At 41.7% G+C, this 21,438-nt stretch overlaps 1 protein-coding gene across 11 annotated transcripts in view; it reads left to right on the top strand.

Annotated features, from left to right (window-relative positions):
- Window positions 1-21,438, top strand: part of TENM2 (teneurin transmembrane protein 2) — a 2,247,577-nt gene that overhangs the window by 2,194,102 nt on the left and 32,037 nt on the right. For 9 of the 11 annotated variants that reach the window (XM_059733461.1, XM_059733468.1, XM_059733466.1 and 6 more), the window contains 5 exons: window positions 3,300-3,549; window positions 8,207-8,227; window positions 15,400-15,632; window positions 16,349-16,503; window positions 17,048-17,922. In XM_059733461.1, the coding sequence (XP_059589444.1) occupies window positions 3,300-3,549; window positions 8,207-8,227; window positions 15,400-15,632; window positions 16,349-16,503; window positions 17,048-17,922 (1,534 nt within the window). The remainder of the gene's footprint in view (window positions 1-3,299; window positions 3,550-8,206; window positions 8,228-15,399; window positions 15,633-16,348; window positions 16,504-17,047; window positions 17,923-21,438) is intronic. The other 2 variants (XM_059733470.1, XM_059733463.1) reach the window with 1 other exon arrangement.

The raw sequence follows: 21,438 nt of genomic DNA, 5'->3' as shown, positions 1-21,438 counted from the left end.
GAGTCTTTAAGCAATGTATTGTTAAATTCTGGGGGAAAAAAACATTCCACTGCAGTTCTTGCTATATTTGTAAAAAGTCTGTAAAGTCTCAAACTGATTATTTGTAATTTTACCACAGGACCTAATGTCCATTAAATAGCATCACTTTCTTAAATTCAGAAGCTTTTCTCCTTTCTCTTGTCTCATTCATTTTCTCCATGACTTTTCCCAACTCCCTGTGTTTGCTCATGTCATCTCTAATCCTCCTGAAAGACATATCCAAGAGAAGTTAAAACACACAAACTGGGTGAGCAGGGAGACAGCATTCCTAAGAAGTGGGAAAACTCCTCTCAGAACATAGCCATAATATAAAACATCACAGAAGCTAGAGGTGTGGCAAACAGACACACCAAATAGCAAGCTAAAGTCCCAGTTTACCTACTGGTGATAATTTAAGTCTGCTACAAAAATACTTCCAACTGATTTAGCCAATTGTTCAAATGATGTAAGGTTGACAAAATAGATCCATTTAGACCCATTAGAGGAAACCCTGCCATCTTGTCCTAGCAAGTCAAAACTCAGTGTCTGCCATTGGGTATCTTCATACTTTTTCCTTTTGGAAAATTTTGCAGCAGTGACATATTTTTCAGTGTAAATAGATTTATGCCTCCTATAAGCCACTAATACTACAGTCAGTTATACAAACTGTTGATGCAGCATCAGTAACCAAAAGGGCACAATAACTCAATACCAGTTTTTCAAGTGGGGCACTTGTGGCACCCCAGGGTGCCATGAGAACCTGCCAGAGGTGCTACAACACAAGTTCAGAGTGAAGCTGTCCTGTGCACCTCTGATTTCAAGAGGCACATCAGAGCTGAACTGAGAAGTTGCTGCAGTAGAAGGGCATGCTTTCCTGCAGTGCACTATGCAGACAGGTGCCCTGTTTCTGTTATAGCTTTTTTGAGTTCAACTCTAACATGCTTCCTGGAAACAGGCACATGAGGCAGTTCTACCTTTCCTGTGTGCCTCTGTTTCTGGGAGATGGCATGCTGGGTTGGACTGGAAGGGTTGTGGCAAAAGTATATGGTCCTGCCAAAGCCACTTCCCAATCTGGCACTGCAAGAGGTGTGCAGCACAGTTCCATGTAGCTATGGTGGCAGTGAATATATATAAAATATATATATATAAAAATAATAGGGCTGTGCAAAGCTTTGGTTGCTGATTCAATTCAGTGGCGATTCAACCTAATTCAGTGGCCGAATCTCCGAATCCAAATCGAATCAGGAGACCATTTAACCTCTCCAAATCAAATCAGAACCCGCTGAATCAATTCCAAGAGATTCAGAAATATTTGATGATTTGGACATAGAGACAGCTTTAAATGTTTTTTCTACATATCTCAAAGTAGCAGGCGGCTTGTGAATGCTGAGATGCTGGGGTGGATGGAGCATCCCACAGGAGCATTGAGGGGTCCCCAGCACGTTTGGCAGCAGACCCAGAAGTGGACTAGAAGCACTTCCAGTCCACTTCCGGGTCCTCCAGGAAGCACGTGGGGGAGGGGGCACTCACCCCCCCTGGATTGGCAACTGGTGCCTCCTGGGTTTGGGAGGGCACCTGGGGTCCCACTCTGGCCAGTTGCCAAGTTGGGCGGGCACAGGGGGAGCACCTGGGGGGCCCCCTGCGTGCTCCCCAGCGGACCCAGAAGTGGACCCAGAAGTATTTCTGGTCCACTTCTGGGTTCCCTTCTGAGCATGCCGGGGCCGCACCACACTCCTGCGGGATGTTTCATCCACCCCACCATCTCAGCATTCACAAGCTGCACCTGGCGGTATGCACAAGTTGTACCTCGAGGTATGTAGAAAAAACATTTAAAGCTGTGTCTGTGGCCAAATCACTGATTCTCTGAATCAGCATTGAATCTTCAGATTCAGGTTCGGCCAAATCAAATTGGGGACAGTGATCTGAATCAACAAATTGAATCATTCTCCCCGCTTTGAGCTAAATCCGAATCAAATATGACCTGTTTCACACACCCCTAATATATAACGTATGATCTAATTAATATGAAGTGATAATATTATATATATATATATATATTTATATATATATATATATATAAGTATTTTAAATAGGGTGCTACTAAATTCTGAAAAGTTTTAGAGGGGTACCTTGAGTCTAAAAAGATTGAGAACCACTGCTCTATCCCAAGCAAGCCTGAAGAATTGCCTACTTTGAGCCTGCCAGAGCCTTATAATACTAGGAACCAGAAAGGATCCAGAGAGCAATGTGGTACAAAACCCTCAAGAAATATTTTGAGCAGTTTCTTCTACAGTATTTTTCCTGAAAATGTGCAAAAGAGATTGAAAGGCAATGGGAAAGGCAGAAGAAGGAAGGCGCTAGAAATTTGGCACAAGAAGCAGCAAAGGAAATTAAAGGGAGAGGCTCTGACTGAGGCTCATGGGAATGCCAATAATGAACAGGTTTCCCAGTTCTTTTCCACCTTGTTTCCCAAATATTGTAACAGGTTTCTCCCTTAAATGTAGTGACATAAGAAGTGTCATGTACTGCATCAAACTCAGCCCAGTATCCATCTAGCCCAGTATCCTGTCTCACACAGAGCGCGAATGTTGAGAGGGAAGGTGAACAGGCATGTTTTCTGAATTGTCCCTGCTTATCTCCCATGGCAGCTTCCAACATTCAGAGGTTCAGATAGTTCTGATTTAGAGGCTGTATCCCCTTCTACCATATTCAATACCAATTGATGGACCTTTCCTTCACGAATTTGTCCAATCCCCTTTTGAACTGGGTTAAATTACCAGTCTTCATTGTATCTTGCGGCTCTGAGTTCCACAATATAATGACACGCTGTGTGAAAAAGAATTTCCTCTTGTTAGTTCTACTACCTACGAGTTTCATTTTATGTTCCCTAATTCTAGTATTGTCAGAGATCATAAATAATAAATCCCTATTTACAGTCTCTGGCAGCATGGCATAGCATGGCAGGAGAGAATGAAAACAATCTATAATGAATTAAATGAATGAATGAAAATGATCCATAATGACATGATATTCTGCTGTCTGGTTAAAAGAGCTATCATTACTCTTTCAGCTTTACTGCTATAGCTCTGTTTTTTGTTCTGGCTACCCTGAAAATAATGCCTTCACCTCATTACAATGTTGTCAGACCATGCAAAAAAAAGATGCCTTACCTTACAGCTTTAAATCACTTCACTGTCACATTGGTTATAACATGTAGAATCATCCAAAGGCCCCACTTGCTGAATTACTGTAGTAACTCCTTGTATTTCTATTCACTCCAGGTATACTGCATAAGGGCAATGGAGAAAATCAGTTTTTAACTCAGCAACCAGCTGTGATTACTAGTATTATGGGGAATGGACGAAGAAGAAGCATCTCCTGCCCCAGTTGCAATGGTCTAGCAGAAGGAAACAAGCTTTTGGCCCCTGTGGCACTTGCAGTGGGAATTGATGGAAGCCTCTTTGTTGGGGATTTTAACTACATTCGGCGCATCTTCCCATCAAGGAATGTCACCAGTATTTTGGAGCTAAGGTAAGGTGTCAGTCCTAGCACTTTGGCTTCGGTAGCCTATGTTGAAACCAGCCTTTCCCATTCATTTTTATAATATTCTAATAACATTGTTACTTCAACCCGATAATACTCCAATGGAGAAATGGGGCACAGAAATGCATACTGGATGCCTGTAGCTGATGAGAGAAATGAATGAAATATAGAAAAGGAGTGACACAGGTCAATAAAATATAAGCTTGTTTTCTTACTTTAGCAGTCACTTGATATGATCTCCCTTAACTATTACACAACACTTAACTTTTATTTTAAGACTAGGATTGACTGCACTTAAGTAGTGAGCCAGAGCAATGAACAAGGGTTTAAAAGACTTGTGAGAGGAATTTATATATATCAGCATGTTATATCAGCTTTCCTCCTTCACTACATTATTAAATATCTTCCCGTAGTTTATGTCAGTGTAACCAAAATGAGAGGAGTGATGTCCCAGAACCATTTACATACTGTAATTTTTACAAGCTGTGTAGCTGTGCACAAACAATTACAAATTATTTGATTACTTTAATAGAAAAGGCATTGATGCTTAGTGGACCATTCCACCCATTTCTGTTCAGTCTACTTTTTCAACCCTCTGGGAAAGAAAAGTACTACTCCTTCAAACCCTAACTCATGTGACTAGTTTATACTACCACTGCTTAGTTCTTCGACTGCTCACATGGGGAAAAACTATAGGATTGTGTCATGTGAATGTACCTGATATGTCTACAGACTACTGTTTGGCTGCTGAAAGATGGAACAGGAACAAATCCATGCTCTTGTAAACTTTAGATAGCTGCCAAACACTTCAGGAGAAATCTCTCTACTGCCTACAACCAGTTGTCCATTTTTCTCTTTTTTTTGGCTTTTAAACCCTGAGAACAGAGTAACATGATCAAATTAGGAAAAGATAATGTGATTTATTCAGTTCTCAAACTAGTTTTCCACTCAAGTAATTTTTGGAGTTCAGTAGAGTGAGACCAGGCCTATATCTAAGTAAGTGAGGTCAGAATCATGCCAACTGTTCTCAAAACCATTCTTTGACACCTGTCTAGAACATCTTTGCATATCAGTTCCTGTTCACATCCTTGCACATCAATCTCTAGACTTGATAACATCACTCCAGATGTTGCCCATCATAGATCATGGGCATGCTTTCTATTAGTAGGTCCGTATACGCTCTGAGAAGGGAGCTGGTGAGTCTAGATGACCCTCTATACATGCACGTTCATTTTAGAACAGTATTACTCTGTGACTTCATTTGATAGAACATAGTTTTTTCACTGTATGGGCCATTTCCTTCAGATACATATGTACCTATGTATAAGTAGTTTTCATTTTCAGACTGGATGCCTCATGTCAAGCATGTTACCTTCACACCTCCACAAATCAGGTTATTTAAGTGTCTGGGAGTTGTCACACAAGTTTCAAAAAGTTAATTCAAAGTTTACAAGGGAGCTAGTTTGATCACTCTTCCCTCCTGCCTGTGTGGATCAAGAACATGTATCAGTCTCAGGATTCCCAGTCAAATAAATTGCAAAAGAAAATAAAAAGCACAATGAAAAGTCCTTATCTTTCCTTCATGCCCTTTTCCTGTTGCCCTTTTATTTTAATAACATTTATTTTCCATAATATAGTTTCTTCAACCTCTATAAGACCTATTGGCTATGAATGAAAATGTTGCATATAGAGTATTAATATCAGCAACATGTTTGATACATGAAACTTTAGAACTTACATTCATCTATTTTAGTCTGTGTTTCATAGATTCATAGATTGTAAGGGCTGGAAGGGACCTTGGAAGATCATTGGGTCTAGCCCCCTGCACCAGGCAGGAAAGACAGCTGGGGTCAGGTGACCTCAGCAAGGTGACCATCCAGTCTCCTCTTGAAGATTTCCAGGGTAGGTGATAGGCCTGCGGGAAGCAGCTAGTATTCGCTTCGGATTCAGCTGACTTGAGGGACAGTGACTCGATCTGGTGATTCGAATCACTGTCCTGAATCGATTCAACCGAATCTGATTCAGAGATACGGCTACTGCCAAATCATTTGAATGTCCAAATGACATGGGCCCCATCGCCCACCCGCTCTCAATGGCTGCTTCACCCAGCCCCAACTCCTGCTCTTTGGGAAAAAAAGCACCCACTAACTGGCTCCTGCCTGGTGGGGGGCGATCCCCACTGTCCCACACTGCCCCGTGCCATGTGGGGGGCTCTACCATGAGCCCCCTGCCCCCTGCCAGCTCTCCCAGCCCTCCCCCCCCATGGCTGCCCCACCTGCTCCAGTTCCCAGACCTTTAAAAAACAAATGAATAAACAAAAAAAACCCTAACTCACTGGCTCCTGCCAGGCGGTGGGGAGGAGGGTGAGCCCTGCTGCCCCCCACTGCCCTGCGCTGCATGGGGGGCTCTTCCACAAGCCTCCAGAAACCCCAAGGCTGCTGCAGCAGTCAGGGAGTCCAGGGTTTTATTTAGGTTTTTTTAAGGTCCGGGAGCTGGGGCAGGTGGGGGGGGGACTGGGAGAGGGGCAGGGGTCACGCAGCTCATGGCAGAGCCCCCCATACAGTGTGGGGCAGTGGGGAGCCCCCCTGCTTGGCAGCAACCAGTGAGTAGGGGCTTTTTTTAAACAACTGGGAGCTGGGGCCAGACAGGGGTCAGGGTGCACTCAGGTGGGCTGGGGGAGCAGGCAGGGGATGGGGCCTTGCAGGGGTCCCCCCATGGTCTCCTCCCCCTTCCTCCAGTCCCCCCTCCCCTGCCCCCTACTTACCAGCTCCCTGCTGCAGCTAGCAAAGACTGCCCAAATCGCCAAAGCTCTCCGAATCTTTTCCAGATTGATTCAGAGAGCTTCTAATTGATTCTGATCTTTTAATTGGTCCCCTGATTTGATTCGTATTTGGATATTCAGCCACCAAATCAGACCAAATCTCCTCCAAATTGAATCAGCACCCGAAGTTTCTCACCCCTAGTAGACGATTGTACCACCTCTAGAGGGAGCTTATTCCACAGTCTAGACACCCTAACTGTGAAGAAGTTTTTCCTAATGTTGAGCCTGAAATGGTCTTCCAGGAGTTTGTGGCCATTACTCCAGGTTTTCCCCAAGGGTACCCTGGTGAACAGTTGTTCACCGAGCCCCTAATGTACTCTCCTGATGTAGCAGTATGTTCCTACCACTCCCCTCCGAGACTTCTCTTTTTTTCAGAAAGAGTCTGGGTCCTGTCCTACAAATATTATTCACAGAAGCCATTCACACTCAGAAGAACATTCCCATAAAAACCTCTGGAATTTACATGAGTAAGGGTTTGAAGAATTGGGCCCTTAGGAATGAACAAGACTGGAACCCCAAGCTAACATTAAAGCTTTAATAAAATTACAAATGCTGTTTCCATAAATAATAAAAAGTAAATGTATTCCTTCATTTACAGCAGATAATGGATATCACTCTGGTCTCTCATATACCAGTACAAATCATAACTATGGAAGTCAGTGGGGTTACTCTATTGTAAACTGTAAATGAGAACAGAAACGTGCATGCTATTCCCCTTGCACTAAGTGGCATGAAATTGGCTCAAGATACCAGCTGCCTGACTGGCTAATAATACTGTCACATGTCACAATTTGTACTGAACCTTGCAAGTTCCAAGCTTCATTCTGTGCTGTGAGAGCTGCAGCTCAGGAGTTATGCACATCATCATTCCATTAACTGTACATTTTTAAACAAAATTGTATAAACACAATGAAACACTCCAGAGCAAAAACTGTATTAATCCACATTAGAAATGGAGAGGGCACTTGCCTTTTTGGCCTCATGCCTAGACTGCATGCTAGGCTTCAATTAAATACAACCCAGCTCACGTTGTACGGCACCATATTGCTCAGTTATGAAATAGCACTAATTTAAGAATTGCTTTGATTGGCTTGAATACATTCTCCATAAATAGCTGTACACAGAGCCAAGCCTATTTTAAACAACTACTACAGGGACCAGGGGAAAAGAACATCAGTTGCTTAGTAGAATTGGTCTAAAGCAGTGGTTCTCAACTTGTAGTCTGGTGACCACTGGTGGTTTGTGAGGTCATGGTAAGTGGTCATTCCTACCCCCTGCTCCATTTTTTTAAATTAGAAGTTTGATGATAAGGGTGCATGACATTTTGAGGTTTGGCAGTGGCCCACTGGGTGCAAAAAGTCTGGAACCAGTGGTTTAAAGATTTTTTTAAGTCCTCTTGGAAACTGCTTTTGGGCAACTTAAAGTGGCCACTTTCAACAACTAGAATTGTGGTCTGAATGCCAGTTTCACTGTGTACTAACTGCACCTCTCTGTGAAGCCCATTTTACTATGCAGAAAACTGCCAACTTCTTTGCCTCTCAGCACACAAGCTGCATATTTTTCCACGTTATGATTGTTTCAGTGATCCAGAAAGTTTCTTACAAAAAAATGCCTTAAAGGGGGGTATCATAGCAGGGAACTATCTTGCGATTATAACACCTCCTGGCATGCTTCATCCCTCTCCAATCTAAAGCTAGAGCTGCAAAGAGATTCCCTCTCCTGTGTCCTTTTGTAAAATAAAACAAAATGCTATGTTTGCTTTACCATCTATTCTTCAGCTAACTGTTTGTTCTTTTTTTTCCCTTCTGTTCCCTTTCTATAAAGAAATAAAGAGTTTAAACATAGGTAAGACCAAGAGCTCTTTCCCATATAATTTGATACGGTTTGTTTGCTTCATTGTGTTTGCTTTTTGTGTTGTGCTTCTTGTGTAATGTTATGTTTTTCATGTACCAAATATAGTAACATTTTTATGTGCTAATTGTGTGTTATGAATATGATAAGCGTTAGCAATTATGAAAGGCAGTCAAAAAGCAACCAAATAAGTTCTGGCAGTAATTAGAAATTTCTAGTACAACGCAAGTATAATGAACCCCAAGCTAAATTTCATATAAGCGCTTCTCCCTGCAGTCTGTAATTGGTCTAAATGGTTGAGGCAAACTACAACAGTAGGTTTTGTAAATGCCGGAAAGGGTTCACACAGGCGCTAATGAACTGGAAATGGGTCAAAAACTCATTTTCAGCTCATTAATGATTTTTTCAAGATTCACTGTCTCTTTTTGTTTCTTTTTCTTTTGTTTCTTTTTTTTTTTTAGCTTTCCTGCATTGTTAATAGTCAGTCAGTCTGCTGGCTTGGTTTTATCTAGCCACAAGATTTAGTTCTTATAAATGGAATTTAAATTCTTTTTTTCAATTTCATGGACAGTGGTCAAGTCTGTAGACATGAGGGGAAAGATTTTGCACTAAATTTACACTAACCTCTCTCCAGATGGGGAGAGTCTAGTGGGTTGGTATGAAGTTAACATGGCCAACATCCATACCCTTCTCCTCATACCCTCACCAGTTGAACTAGGGAAGGACAGAGCAAGGAGGATAGTCATTATGAACTGCTCTGCGATCCTTAGCTGGTACACAACCTCTTGAGGACCATGACCCAGGGCCGGACACAGACATGGGCAAACCGGGCAGCCACTCAGGGCCCAGACAGAAAGGGGGCCTGAAAATGGTGAAAATAATCATTATTATCATTATCTCTGGTGAAGGGCAGACCAATACTAAAAGTTCACCTGGGGCCACCAGGAGTCTAGGTACGGTGCTGCCATGACCTAATTGTCTTCCATCTCTACAGCATAAAATAGATGCAGGAGAGGTTCTGGGCCCAGCAGTCTCATTTCCTTCCCACAATAGCATAAATTAGAAGTAGCTCCGCTAGGCTTTTTCTTGGTTGGCTGAGTTATTTCATTTTTGTATATGATTATCTGCACTGCTGGGTGGTCATTATTTGCAGTCATAATTCTAATTGATTGTTTGGATGCCTAAAGCTTTGTGTATGGCTGGCTTTTCTTATTATTTAACTTCACAGAAATAAGTGACTAGAGTTACACTGGTGTGCAAATAGTGTAAGTGGAAAGAAAATTGGACTTTGAGACTCAATCCTGCCTACACTTACTACCAAGCACCAAACTTACTGCCAGGCACAACTACATTTCCTACAATGAGACCACTCACCATAACCAACACTATGATCCCCAGGATGTGTTAGCTGCATGAGATCTTCTAGTCAAATATCTCAGAGCAAGGCTGAATACTGTATTAACATTTATTTTAAACAAAAAAAAGATGTTGTCTGTCTTTATGTAATTCTAAAAATGAATAACAAAGGGTTTTGTTTAATGGGGAAGGGAGAGGCAAAGACTGGTTAGTCAGTCAAATGCTATTTTGGGAAATACTATTTCTCCAATATAAAATATATCTGCTTGAGAAAATAAGCTATTAACTTCTTTGTGGAAATACCCAAGGTGCAATGTTATGGATCAGTCTCCATCTGCCCAAGTTTGTTTGCCCGATACAAAATCCCCTCAGATCTGTGTTAGGTGGATAGACTCATGCCCTTCCTGCCTTTATTCAGCTCATGAGGAAAAGGAAAAAACATATATAACAGGTCAGCAGGCAAGCCACAAAGCTGCTGAAACAAAAGATGATGAATGCTCTGAATGAGATCACCGCATCATGACCCTAGGCTGAATGAGATTCTTGTGAAGGGAGAGGCAGTAGTGTGAGAGCTGATCTCAGTATATATATATAGATGATGGCATGAAAAGAAAGATAGAAAGAAAAGGACCCCTCTAAAGACCAGATTCTTCCATCCTTCCTCACAATGGCCACATCTACATGTGCACTTAACTGAGGAGTAGACTAATTAGTGGTAGAGAAAAGTGTCACCATTTACACATGACACTGTTAGGCCACAGTACACAATTAACACCTCCATAAAATAGGATTGTCAGGGACAGTACTATCTTACTGCAGGGTAATTAACTAAGATAAAACACACGTGTAGACGCTGACCACACGTGTAAATTGCTCCCGGTCAGCCTAGCCAGCAGGGGGCCAGATTCCTTCTTGCCACTTAGCCACATGGCTCTGCACTTTCAGCACCCTGGTGCCCCAGCCAGCCCCCTCTGCCATTCAGTGCTGCCACCTGGAGCCCAGGGCTGACCCTTCCCACCATGGCCCACTGGATCCATCTACATGAGACACTTACTGGAGTTGCCTAATTAGCTCCACAGTAAAGCATCACTATCTATTCAAGTAGTGCTATTAGGCCAGAGTAAATTAATTAACTCTGCCATAAGATAGTACTGCCCAACGTAAGTACTGTTCTACGGCAGAGTTATTTACTCTGCAGCAATGCACATTTGTTGTGTTCACAGTGGCTGGCCGGGACTAGCTACCCCCATACTGTAGCACCTTTGTGCCCCGGCCAAGCCCTCCTGAGCACGTTGAGCTGGGCAGAAGCAGCCCTGGGCTGGGAGGATGGCCCCCCAGGCCCCATGCCATCTGGGACTGCACTACCCTGGCTCAATGTGCTGTAGTCCCAGGTGCATGTATTAAACACTGTGCCTGGGAGCAATAAACTCCAGCATAAACTATGATGGAGTTTTTTTGCATTGTATTAATATTCACATGTAGATACACCCACTGTTTAGTACTTTACTTCCCCTTGATTTCAGTGATATAGATGTACTTACAAAGTGAGATACGATTCATTGTATGATGACAGAATTTGGTGTTTACTGTGAAGGGAAAGCAGGGCTAGCAGCATGAAGAAAGGAAGAGGAGAAAAAGACCATGGAAGTCATTTATTTAAATGAATGGCCTGCGTATTTACCTTACCGTGATCTTCTGGAGAGCAGGGAGGATCTCTTTGTTAAAGTAAACATCTTGCAACCTTTTATTCCAATTCAGACTCTTATCCCAGGAAAAGATAGAAGAGTCTCATAGAAGATAGAGACTCATAGAAGAGTCCCATAGATTAGAGGGATGCAAAAAGAGGGTGAGAACAGTGCTGAGTGGATGCTGGAGGACATAGGACAGGGAAGTAGGATTAAATACATTGTGTTCTAACCGCATTTGTGCCACTAATATCACAGTGTAACATTGCAAAAGTCACTTAACTTCTCTGTGCCTCAGTTTCCTCCTCTGTAAAATGGGTCTAACAACACCCACCTTTGTAATTTGCTTTGAAATCTATGCATGGATAAATTTGCCAGGTATTTTTTATTCACTTATCTACTATATTTTGCATCTCTAATTTCTGTGCTCCTGGGTGTCTTCAGCAGATGGTGTCTCCCATGCCCATTTCAGCCAAGTCAATCTCCTACCTAAACTCTACAGTGTTGGGGCAAACTGCAGAATCTTAAAATCATGACTTATGATTTAAAATCATAAGTTGCATGACTGTGACTTAAAATCGTAATATTACAGATAGTGTTACCTTGGTCTAGAGGAAAATTACAGTAGATACTGGTATCACTGTCCCTCCTCACTCCCCAGAATCTGGCTGTTACCACACTGCTGGTAATCCATCTGCCGAAGGTTTCAGTTGCTAAACTTTTCAGTGAGTGATTCTAATCAACAATTGGCTATTTTCTCTATCATAACTTGCCTTATCATATCCTAACTCCTGGAGTTGTGCATTTTTGCCACATTAATCCAGGAGTGTGGAACTTTGGGGGCAAGATCAGTCCATGGTAAGTAACCTGCATTTTCTTTTTTGTGTGTTCATTTGTCTTCTATACTTCCAAAATTTCTATTCATCTTAAGTAAGTTTGCCATAGCCTCACAAGGAGCACAGCTAGTATAGATCTGGTATAAAAACTAAGGTGTGAACTCAGATAGCAGGTAGGGTTTTGCAAATGGTCCTTCACCCTAGCACAAATATATATTAATGGATGAGACTGATGTTCATCAATTTACAGATGATTTGCTGAAGCAGTTATAAAATTTGATAAGCTATCAAAAGTTGTAATGTTGCTAGAGATGTAGCAGTGCATCTGAGCATCCCCTTGTATCACAAAATTACCACAAGACTACATTTTCAGTAAAAAAAACAGCCTGTGCTAACGTTAAAAACTTGGGCCCTCTCTGATTTTAGTCACACAGCCAAACTCATCTACCAGAGCCCAGATTTTATCTGGCAGAAGAATATATAGGAACTTGCTTTAAGGATAAATGTATTACACACTTGTCTCCAACTCATGTAATACCTCATGAGTCTTAAGTCAGAGTGTCAGCAACTCAAAGGCTAGTGCTTTGATTTCATTCCTGAGATTTCTGCTTTCAAGGGAAGTACAAAAATGACAATAGTTAGATCTGAGCCAGAGAGATTTGGCTCAGAGCAAGAACCTCCAAGTACTGTGTGCTTCACAATTGAAGTGCAGGAGCATGCGTTCCTTTTCAACTTAATACACGAAAGTGTTGAATGAAGAACTGACCACTCTTTCACATTTTACATTAGTAAATTAAACCCTTGTCTTTCTGAATGAGTCCCTAACAAAAGAATAATAAAGAGATGTACAATTTTCAGCCAAGCTGGCTACAGAAAACTGTCTGCAGCTATGACCAAACACAAGTGCACAGCTGCAGACAGCTTAAAAAATTGCTGCTTGGGCAAAAATTTCAACCCTCATTGCATGAGGGGTCAGATGAAGACTTCAAAACAGAGTATCTTCTGTAACTTATGTCTGCACTGCCTCCCAGCCTTGGGCTTTCAGAATTGGAAGGGAAGGGAAAGGGAGTGGAGGGAGTTTGGTCTGGGGGTTTTCAGCCCGCACTGGAAGGCGGGGTAGGTGTATAGAGCTCTCCTGAGGTGGGGGACTCCAGCTCGCCCACCCCACCCTTCAGCGCTGGCTGGGGAACCCCTAGCATAAGCTCCCTCTGCTCCCTTTCCCCCCTCCCATTCTGGAAACAGGCGGAGCTGGCAGGGAGGAGGGGTCATTGCTAGGGGAACCCGGCTGGGGGACAGCCAGCAGCTAGATACCCTCTCCCCTGGAACCAGCAATGAACTTCTGTTTGCTCCAAGGGATTATTGTAACTCAAAACACTTTCTGCAGAGTTACAGTGGGAGCTGCACTTCTGCCTGTGCCCTAGGTTCACACAGGAAAAAGTCTGTTTTCATCCCATTCATAGTTTCATAGTTTCATAGTAGGTAGGGTCGGAAGGGACCTGAGCAGATCATCAAGTCCGACCCCCTGCCATGGCAGGAAAAAGTACTGGGGTCACATGACCCCAGTGAGGTGTTCATCTAGCCTCCTCTTAAAGACCCCCAAGGTAGGAGTGAGCACCACTTCTCTTGGAAGTTGGTTCCAGATCCCAGCTGCCCTGACTGTGAAGTGGCGCCTCCTGATGTCTAGTCTGAATCTACCCTCTGCCAGCTTGTGACTGTTATTTCTAGTCACTCCTGGTAGTGCTCAGGGGAACAGAGGCTCCCCCAGTGCCTGCTGGTCCCCTCTGACTAGTTTGTAACAGGCCACTAGATCCCTCCTCAGCCTTCTCTTGTGGAGGCTGAACAGGTCCAGGTCCCTTAGCCTCTCCTCATAGGACCTGCCCTGCTGCCCCCTGATCATGCAGGTGGACCTCCTCTGAACCCTCTCAATGCTGTCCACATCCCTCCTGAAGTGCAGTGCCCAGAACTGGACACAGTACTCCAACTGTGGCCTGACCAGTGCCGCATAGAGAGGGAGGATCACCTCCTTGGACCTGCTTGAAATGCATGTGTGGATGCATGACAAGGTGTGGCTGGCCTTCCTGATCGCGTTCCCACACTGTCGGCCCATGTTCATTTTGGCATCAATAATGATTCCAAGATCCTTTTCTGCCTCTGCACTGATGAGAAGGGAGTTCCCCAGTGTGTAGGTATGCTGCAAGTTGCAGAATTCAGCCTGGTATGTGTGAGGGCACATGAGGGTTTACAGCAGGAGTGGGCAAAATATGGCCTGCAAGCTGGATGCATCCCACCAATGGATTTTATCTGCCCCACAGAGGGTCCCTCAGCCCCTTACAGCCCAGGCACAGGCAGCTGTCTGTGCCATGGCACATGCAGCCAGTCCCACTTCCTGGCAGCCCCACTTCCTTCCTATCCTGCTCCCAGATGACACTCCCCACCTACCCATGGCCCCATCCCATGCGCCCAGTCGAACACACTGTGCCCTTGAGGGTCCTAGGCAGGTCTCCATGGAGACCTCATCTGCCTATGGGCCCATTCTGTCTGGCACCCTTGGACCACTGAGGAAGTTTTGGTGAGCTGTTGTGGTTTGGTGGGGAGAGGTGATGACCCAGTCCGCAACAGGTCACCAAAACTCCCTAAGTGGCCCTTCGGTCCAAATGATTGCCCACCCCTGGTGTAGAGCTTCAATCTATGAGCAAAAAAGAGTCACTTTTTCAATACTCTGAGCATTTAATTATTGATACTTGCCATTTAAGAGCACTAAGTGCCACTTCTATCCATCTAACCATCCAAGGGCTAGTCATCCTTCTGGCAAGTGCACAGGAATAATGGGAGGAGGAGAAAAGGACTTTTTGCAGTATAAATCTTTGTGAACATCAGTCTGCTGCCCTGCCTTTTGGTGGCTTACTGAGTTTATTTACAGTGTTTGATGAAGTGGGAAGAAAGAGATTTCACTACAAGGAACAAAAGCTGCACCTTCTAAAAATGTTAACCAGTCCCTATTCTCAAGCCTAGAACTCATCCACTTTCCTTTTCTTTTTCCTTCTCTTTGGTTTGCTTCTCACGCAAACCAAGCTACTTGTTTAGTCTGTAGGTACTATAGGAAATATGCCCACATGAAGCAACAGTGTATGAGCACTGAGAGAATTAAAGTGTTTCAAAAGTAAAACAAAGTCCTTAAATGAAAGTACTTTGGACCCCAACATCAACATTGGACACTTAAGGGCTGATGGTCTCCCAAGTTTTTAGACTGCTTAGCCATCTTTGTTTTCTGTTTTGCCCACCCATAAAGCAACAATCCTGCCCATAAATACTACCTGGCCGTGGATCCTGTTTCGGGTTCGCTGTATGTATCAGACACCAACAGCCGACGGATCTACCGTGTCAAATCCCTGACTGGTGCAAAGGACCTGGCTGCTAATTCTGAAGTGGTAGCAGGGACTGGAGAGCAGTGTCTGCCTTTTGATGAAGCGAGATGTGGAGATGGAGGGAAGGCAGTGGACGCAACCCTAATGAGCCCTCGAGGTAAAGAAAGTAAAACCAGCTGGAGAAAGTGACTGTGTGAAGCTAGGCTGGATCTGGATATAATTATCTGGCAATTAAATCACTACTTGCTTGGTTATTTTCATTTTGTGCTTTAATCACAGTGGATTGGTGAGTGCTCGTGCTTTGTTTAGTTAAACAAACTTTATTACATTGCACCGTGTGCTGCAGACGAACAGAACATGATTTAGCTGTGTACTGCTCACTGCTGAAGTAAACACACAAAATGGAAAACAAACAATTTGTTTGAAACACAATATTTTAAAATGCCCTCGGTAAAATGTGCCCCCGCCCAGTCAGTTTTCGTTCCATAGATGTGCATAAAGCCTTAAATGTGTGAAATCCCCCACGTAGTCTTCTAGAAAAGCAAGCTAAACAACAGGTGAATGTCTGATATAAAATTCAGGGAAGGGTATTTTTCTTAAAAAAAAATAATCTGGCTTTAAACATCATACAAAGACTGAAACGAGCATGGGTCAAAATAATAATGCATTATTAAAGTTACGTGTTTAAAAAACATTGTAGTTGTTTAGTTTTTCAATAGAATTTTACCAGTTTATAGTAGGTAAGGATCTGAAGTCCAGAATTAGGGACTAAGAGTCTGAAAAAAGAAAGTAAATGAAGAAAAATACCTTCTAAACTTATCAGTAAAGTGCAAGACCAGAACATTCATCATTGCTTATTTCACTCACCTGTAGGAATTGCTGTGGATAAATATGGACTCATGTATTTTGTTGATGCCACTATGATTCGGAAAGTTGATCAGAATGGAATTATATCAACTCTACTGGGTTCCAATGACCTAACTGCTGTTCGACCCCTAAGCTGTGATTCCAGCATGGATGTCACCCAGGTAGAGTTTCTCTTCCTCTTCATTTATATGCCTGGCATTTTATTTTAGCTATTAATTTTGGATAACTGCCTAGCCATTCTCCTTAGGAAACATGGTATGTTAGAATCCTGAGCAAAAAAAATTACTGAGTATTGATGACATTGTGCAATTCAGGATGACAGCCAGTGTAACGAGTTACTGAAAAAAATGAACCTATCTTCTTGCAGTGGTTAACATGAGTTATTTACACAGGAAAATAAGGTTGAGATAATAGAAATTATTGTGTTAATTGTATTTTGCTGTAATTATTGTGGAGTTTTGGCAATATAGTATTCTTTCTTTGCAACAGATACATAAGTTACAAAAGTTCCCATTACACATAGCTTTAATTTTACAGAAAGAAAATTCATCATGTGAAGTAGCAGAAGCAGCACTTAGTTCTATGATTTACAAAGCTAAACCAATGACTAATTTGCTGATGTTTCACATACAATATATATGCATTTAAAAAGATTTAATTCTGTGTATGTTTTACAGTGATAACAAACTATTGTGTGGTTTTTAGGTACGGCTGGAATGGCCAACTGATCTTGCTGTCAATCCAATGGACAACTCACTTTATGTCCTGGAAAACAATGTCATTTTACGGATCACAGAGAATCATCAGGTTAGCATTATTGCTGGACGTCCCATGCATTGCCAAGTCCCTGGTATAGACTACTCTCTTAGCAAACTGGCCATTCACTCTGCCCTGGAGTCAGCCAGTGCAATTGCCATCTCACATACTGGAATCCTTTATATCAGTGAGACGGATGAGAAAAAAATTAACCGCCTACGGCAGGTGACCACCAATGGAGAGATCTGCCTCCTTGCAGGGGCAGCTTCAGACTGTGACTGCAAAAATGATGTGAACTGTAACTGCTATTCTGGGGATGATGGTTATGCAACTGATGCCATCTTAAATTCACCATCCTCCTTAGCTGTTGCACCCGATGGAACAATCTACATAGCTGACCTTGGAAATATCCGTATTAGGGCTGTTAGTAAAAACAGACCTATTCTTAACTCTTTCAACCAGTATGAGGCTGCATCTCCAGGAGAACAGGAGCTATATGTCTTCAATGCTGATGGAATCCACCAGTACACACTTAGCCTAGTTACTGGCGAATATCTGTATAATTTCACTTACAGTAGTGAAAACGATGTCACAGAAATAATTGATAATAACGGCAACTCCTTGAAGATTCGTCGGGATAATAATGGAACACCGCGACATTTACTGATGCCTGACAATCAGATTGTTACGCTAGCTGTTGGAGCTAATGGTGGACTCAAGGTAGTGTCAACCCAGACTCTGGAACTTGGATTAATGACATACAATGGCAATAGTGGTCTCTTGGCAACAAAGAGTGATGAAACGGGATGGACAACCTTTTATGAGTAAGAATTTTTTTATAAATATATTAGGCATGCATTCTCTTTCGAATGATGGTGACCGGGTTCAAATGGAATGCCCATTGAAATCAGTTGTAGTGTTTACATTGTATTCAGTGAATAGAGTATCAGGTTTTTAAATTTCAATGCAGTAGGGCACTGGAACCAGAGAAGTAGTTTTCTTGACTTCACCAGTTTTGTGGTGTCCTTCCATAAGGTCCTGACACTGATGCTTCTTGTATGGTAGTGAGCACCCTAAACATACACTGCGTGCATTTACACATGCAGTAGCACAGCTGAATAAACTCTGATACAGTTTGCACTGGAGCCTATTGCTTCTGGGCATAGCATTTACACATGTGCCCAGGACCACAGCACATTGATGCAGGACAGTGCAACCCCAGGTAGCAGGGGACCTAGAGGGTCAACCTGCCAGCCTGGAGCTGCTCTGCCCTAGCTCAGTGTGCTGCAGAGGGACTGGCTGGGGCACAAGAGTTCTCCAGTGAGGGCTAGCCAGCAGGTAGCTCTGCATTGTAGCACCCTCATGCACCAGCCAGCCCCAGTCACTGTCTATATACGTACTGTGGCACACAGTACATATATGGACAGTGTGGTACTTGTTTTTGGCAGTAGTATCCTATGGAAGAGTTAATTAGTTTACTCTGGGCTAATAGCGCCATGCTTGTAGATGGTAACGCTTGACTGTGGAGCTAATTGGTCAACTCCACGTTAAGCGCACATGTGGATGCCGCCACTGTAGTGTGAGGTTGGGGAGGAGGCTCACTCACCCCACAGAAGTGTTGCCCAGGGCCTTGCAGGATTGTGGTCTTTTTTCTTAGGGAAATCAACAACTTGTATGTGAAATGCAGTTTGCAGGATCTGATTTCAGTTTGTGCCTGGTGGCCACCATCTACATGAGTATTTAATCACAGTTAATTACTGTTAGGGACAGTACTATCTTACAGTGGAGTTAATTTATTTACGGTGCCCTAGTACCAGTGCATGTGTGGATGGTGACACTTTACTGCAGACCTAGTCAACTCTGTAGTAAATCGCTTGTGTATGTGCACCCAGTACTCTGTAACTAAACCCCATTTGGTTGCCTCTCTAGAGATTTCATTTTTACCATCTTTTTTAAACTTAAATTATAAATCTTGATGTTCAAATGTCAGATTATAAGATGTATATTTCTTGTGATGGATGAAACATTAACTTTAATGATTTTTCATTCCTGAGATGGGTGACAAAATTAGATCCTAAGGTATCCTTAAGAATTCAGTGTGACTTGTATAATTTCTAGATAGCCCAAAAGCACACTGGTTTTCATGAGCACATAGATAAAAAAACAGAATATCCTCTTTAGCTGTAACAGATTAAAAATAAAGTGCAAAAGTATATGAAAAAGCTGAAAAAGCAAACCAGATATTCTCTAACAATTATTCTGTCCTTAATAGTTGTATTGGAATGTATTTAGCAATAACAGAGTTTCTTACATAAGTGGCACTATATATATGCATCTAATAGGCTACATACATACCTATATATATATATATATATACACACACACACACACACACACATACGTATAAACACACACATACATACATATATATCTATATCCATACATAGATACAGATATATCCATACATAGATATAGATATGTATGTATGTGTGTATAAGTGTGTGTGTGTGTGTGTGTGTGTGTATATATATATATATATATATATATATATATATATATATAATTATACACACACACACACACATGCTGATTTTTAACTATGGCAAGGCTGCTATTAAAATAAAGTATGGTAATACTGAGTATTTTGCTTGAAATACTTGATTAGCAATCCATTCCTTTGGAAGTTTTTTCCAAATTAGTACTTACAAAGCTTTGATCAGGTTTTATAATCCTCCTAAAATTGCTGAGGATAGGTTTATTTTTAAAATAGTCATATAAACAACTAATAATAGTTGTTTTGATCCACAAACATATGTGCTAGTGTGTTGTAACATGGCTTTCTACTTAAACACTGTTGATTTTTTTTTTCAGTGCATGAACAAAAGTAACTTAGGTTGGTCCAGCTAATAACTAACTTAGTGCAAATCAGCATTTACTGTTTTATGATTTGTTTATAAGAAAAGGAAGGCACTGCCATCTTGTGGTCACTGTTTAATTTCATCACCATAACTGAACCAAATGTATTCACTTTTATCTATCATTTTGATGCAGCTGCAGAATTATTCTCCTTACCACATAACAGCCTTTTAAAACACATTTTAGTTATTTAATAAATTCCATTTTAGAGGCATAAGAGGGTGCCAGCTATTGATCACTGCATCAAACTGTATGGGGCGTTGGTGAAACACTCTTGATGATGGGTAGATGATGTACATTTAAGATAGGTCTCTACATAGATATTATTGTTGATCAACATACACACATTCCATAGATCACAAGCAGGGTCAACTCATTTTTTCCGAGAAGCTACCATTCTTAAATCAAATATCACAAATTTTATAATAGATGAACGCAAACTGGTTGCGAGTCCCCATTATTAAATGAGTAAAATCACAATATTCAAATAATCAAACTAAATTATACACATATAAAATATTCTTCAAAGTCTATTGATGATTAAAATAATGTTTACATGATTACAAAATTATTATGTTGCACATAGGGAATGAAAACACAGCATGCATGTTTTTTAATACTCTATGGATATGCATGTGTAGATATTATTTATTATTACTTTTGCAGTGCCCTAAAGCTTCCCAACTGTTTTCCAGAATAAATAAGGAAAAAAAAAAAGATCTGTTCTCTGTATTAGGGGGCTTATTCATAGTAGTAGGCACCATGCCTAGCACTAAGTAGTACAGGGTTAGGCACTGGATTTGTTAATTAGTATGTTTGATAAAAGATAGGTGGTATCTAATTATCACTTCTACTGTGGAAATAAGTATTGCATCTGGACTCTCTAAGTACTCTGTATAGGAGAACATAGCCAGCATGTGATAAAGGCTATGTTTTCTGTTAATCCATAATTTCACTTTCACATATATATCCATTAGAGCACCCTGATCATGTTCTGCACCTGCATAGCTTGGGTTTCATTCATGTAATTAAAAAACAGAACCATATTATCAGCTCTGTCTAGGTTACAGAAATCTGTGCTGTGCCATTCACAGAGCTGTCTGTATTTCAGGGACATTTTTTGTTACAAGACCATGTGTCATGCCAAGCATACAGAAAACACTTTGTCAAGGGTGGAACTTAAACTACCACATAAATTGTAGATATTTGTTAGGGGAAAAAATGAGATAGGAAAAAATGAAGGCATTTTGTTGGTGATGATCCTAAATAACTGACTTTCACTGACTCTGTAGCAGCCTCTGTCCACCTCTGATTGACTGAAAATGTTGTTAATGAGATGGTAATTTATCTTTTAATAAAGTGCAGGGTTCTTATCAACATTAGTAACTCTATTGCTTTTCATATTCATTGTGTAAAGCAATTCC

This window comes from Alligator mississippiensis, chromosome 9 (assembly GCF_030867095.1).
Source record: "Alligator mississippiensis isolate rAllMis1 chromosome 9, rAllMis1, whole genome shotgun sequence".
NCBI classification, from domain to species: domain Eukaryota; kingdom Metazoa; phylum Chordata; order Crocodylia; family Alligatoridae; genus Alligator; species Alligator mississippiensis.
This window is presented reverse-complemented; position numbering and strand designations above follow the sequence as displayed.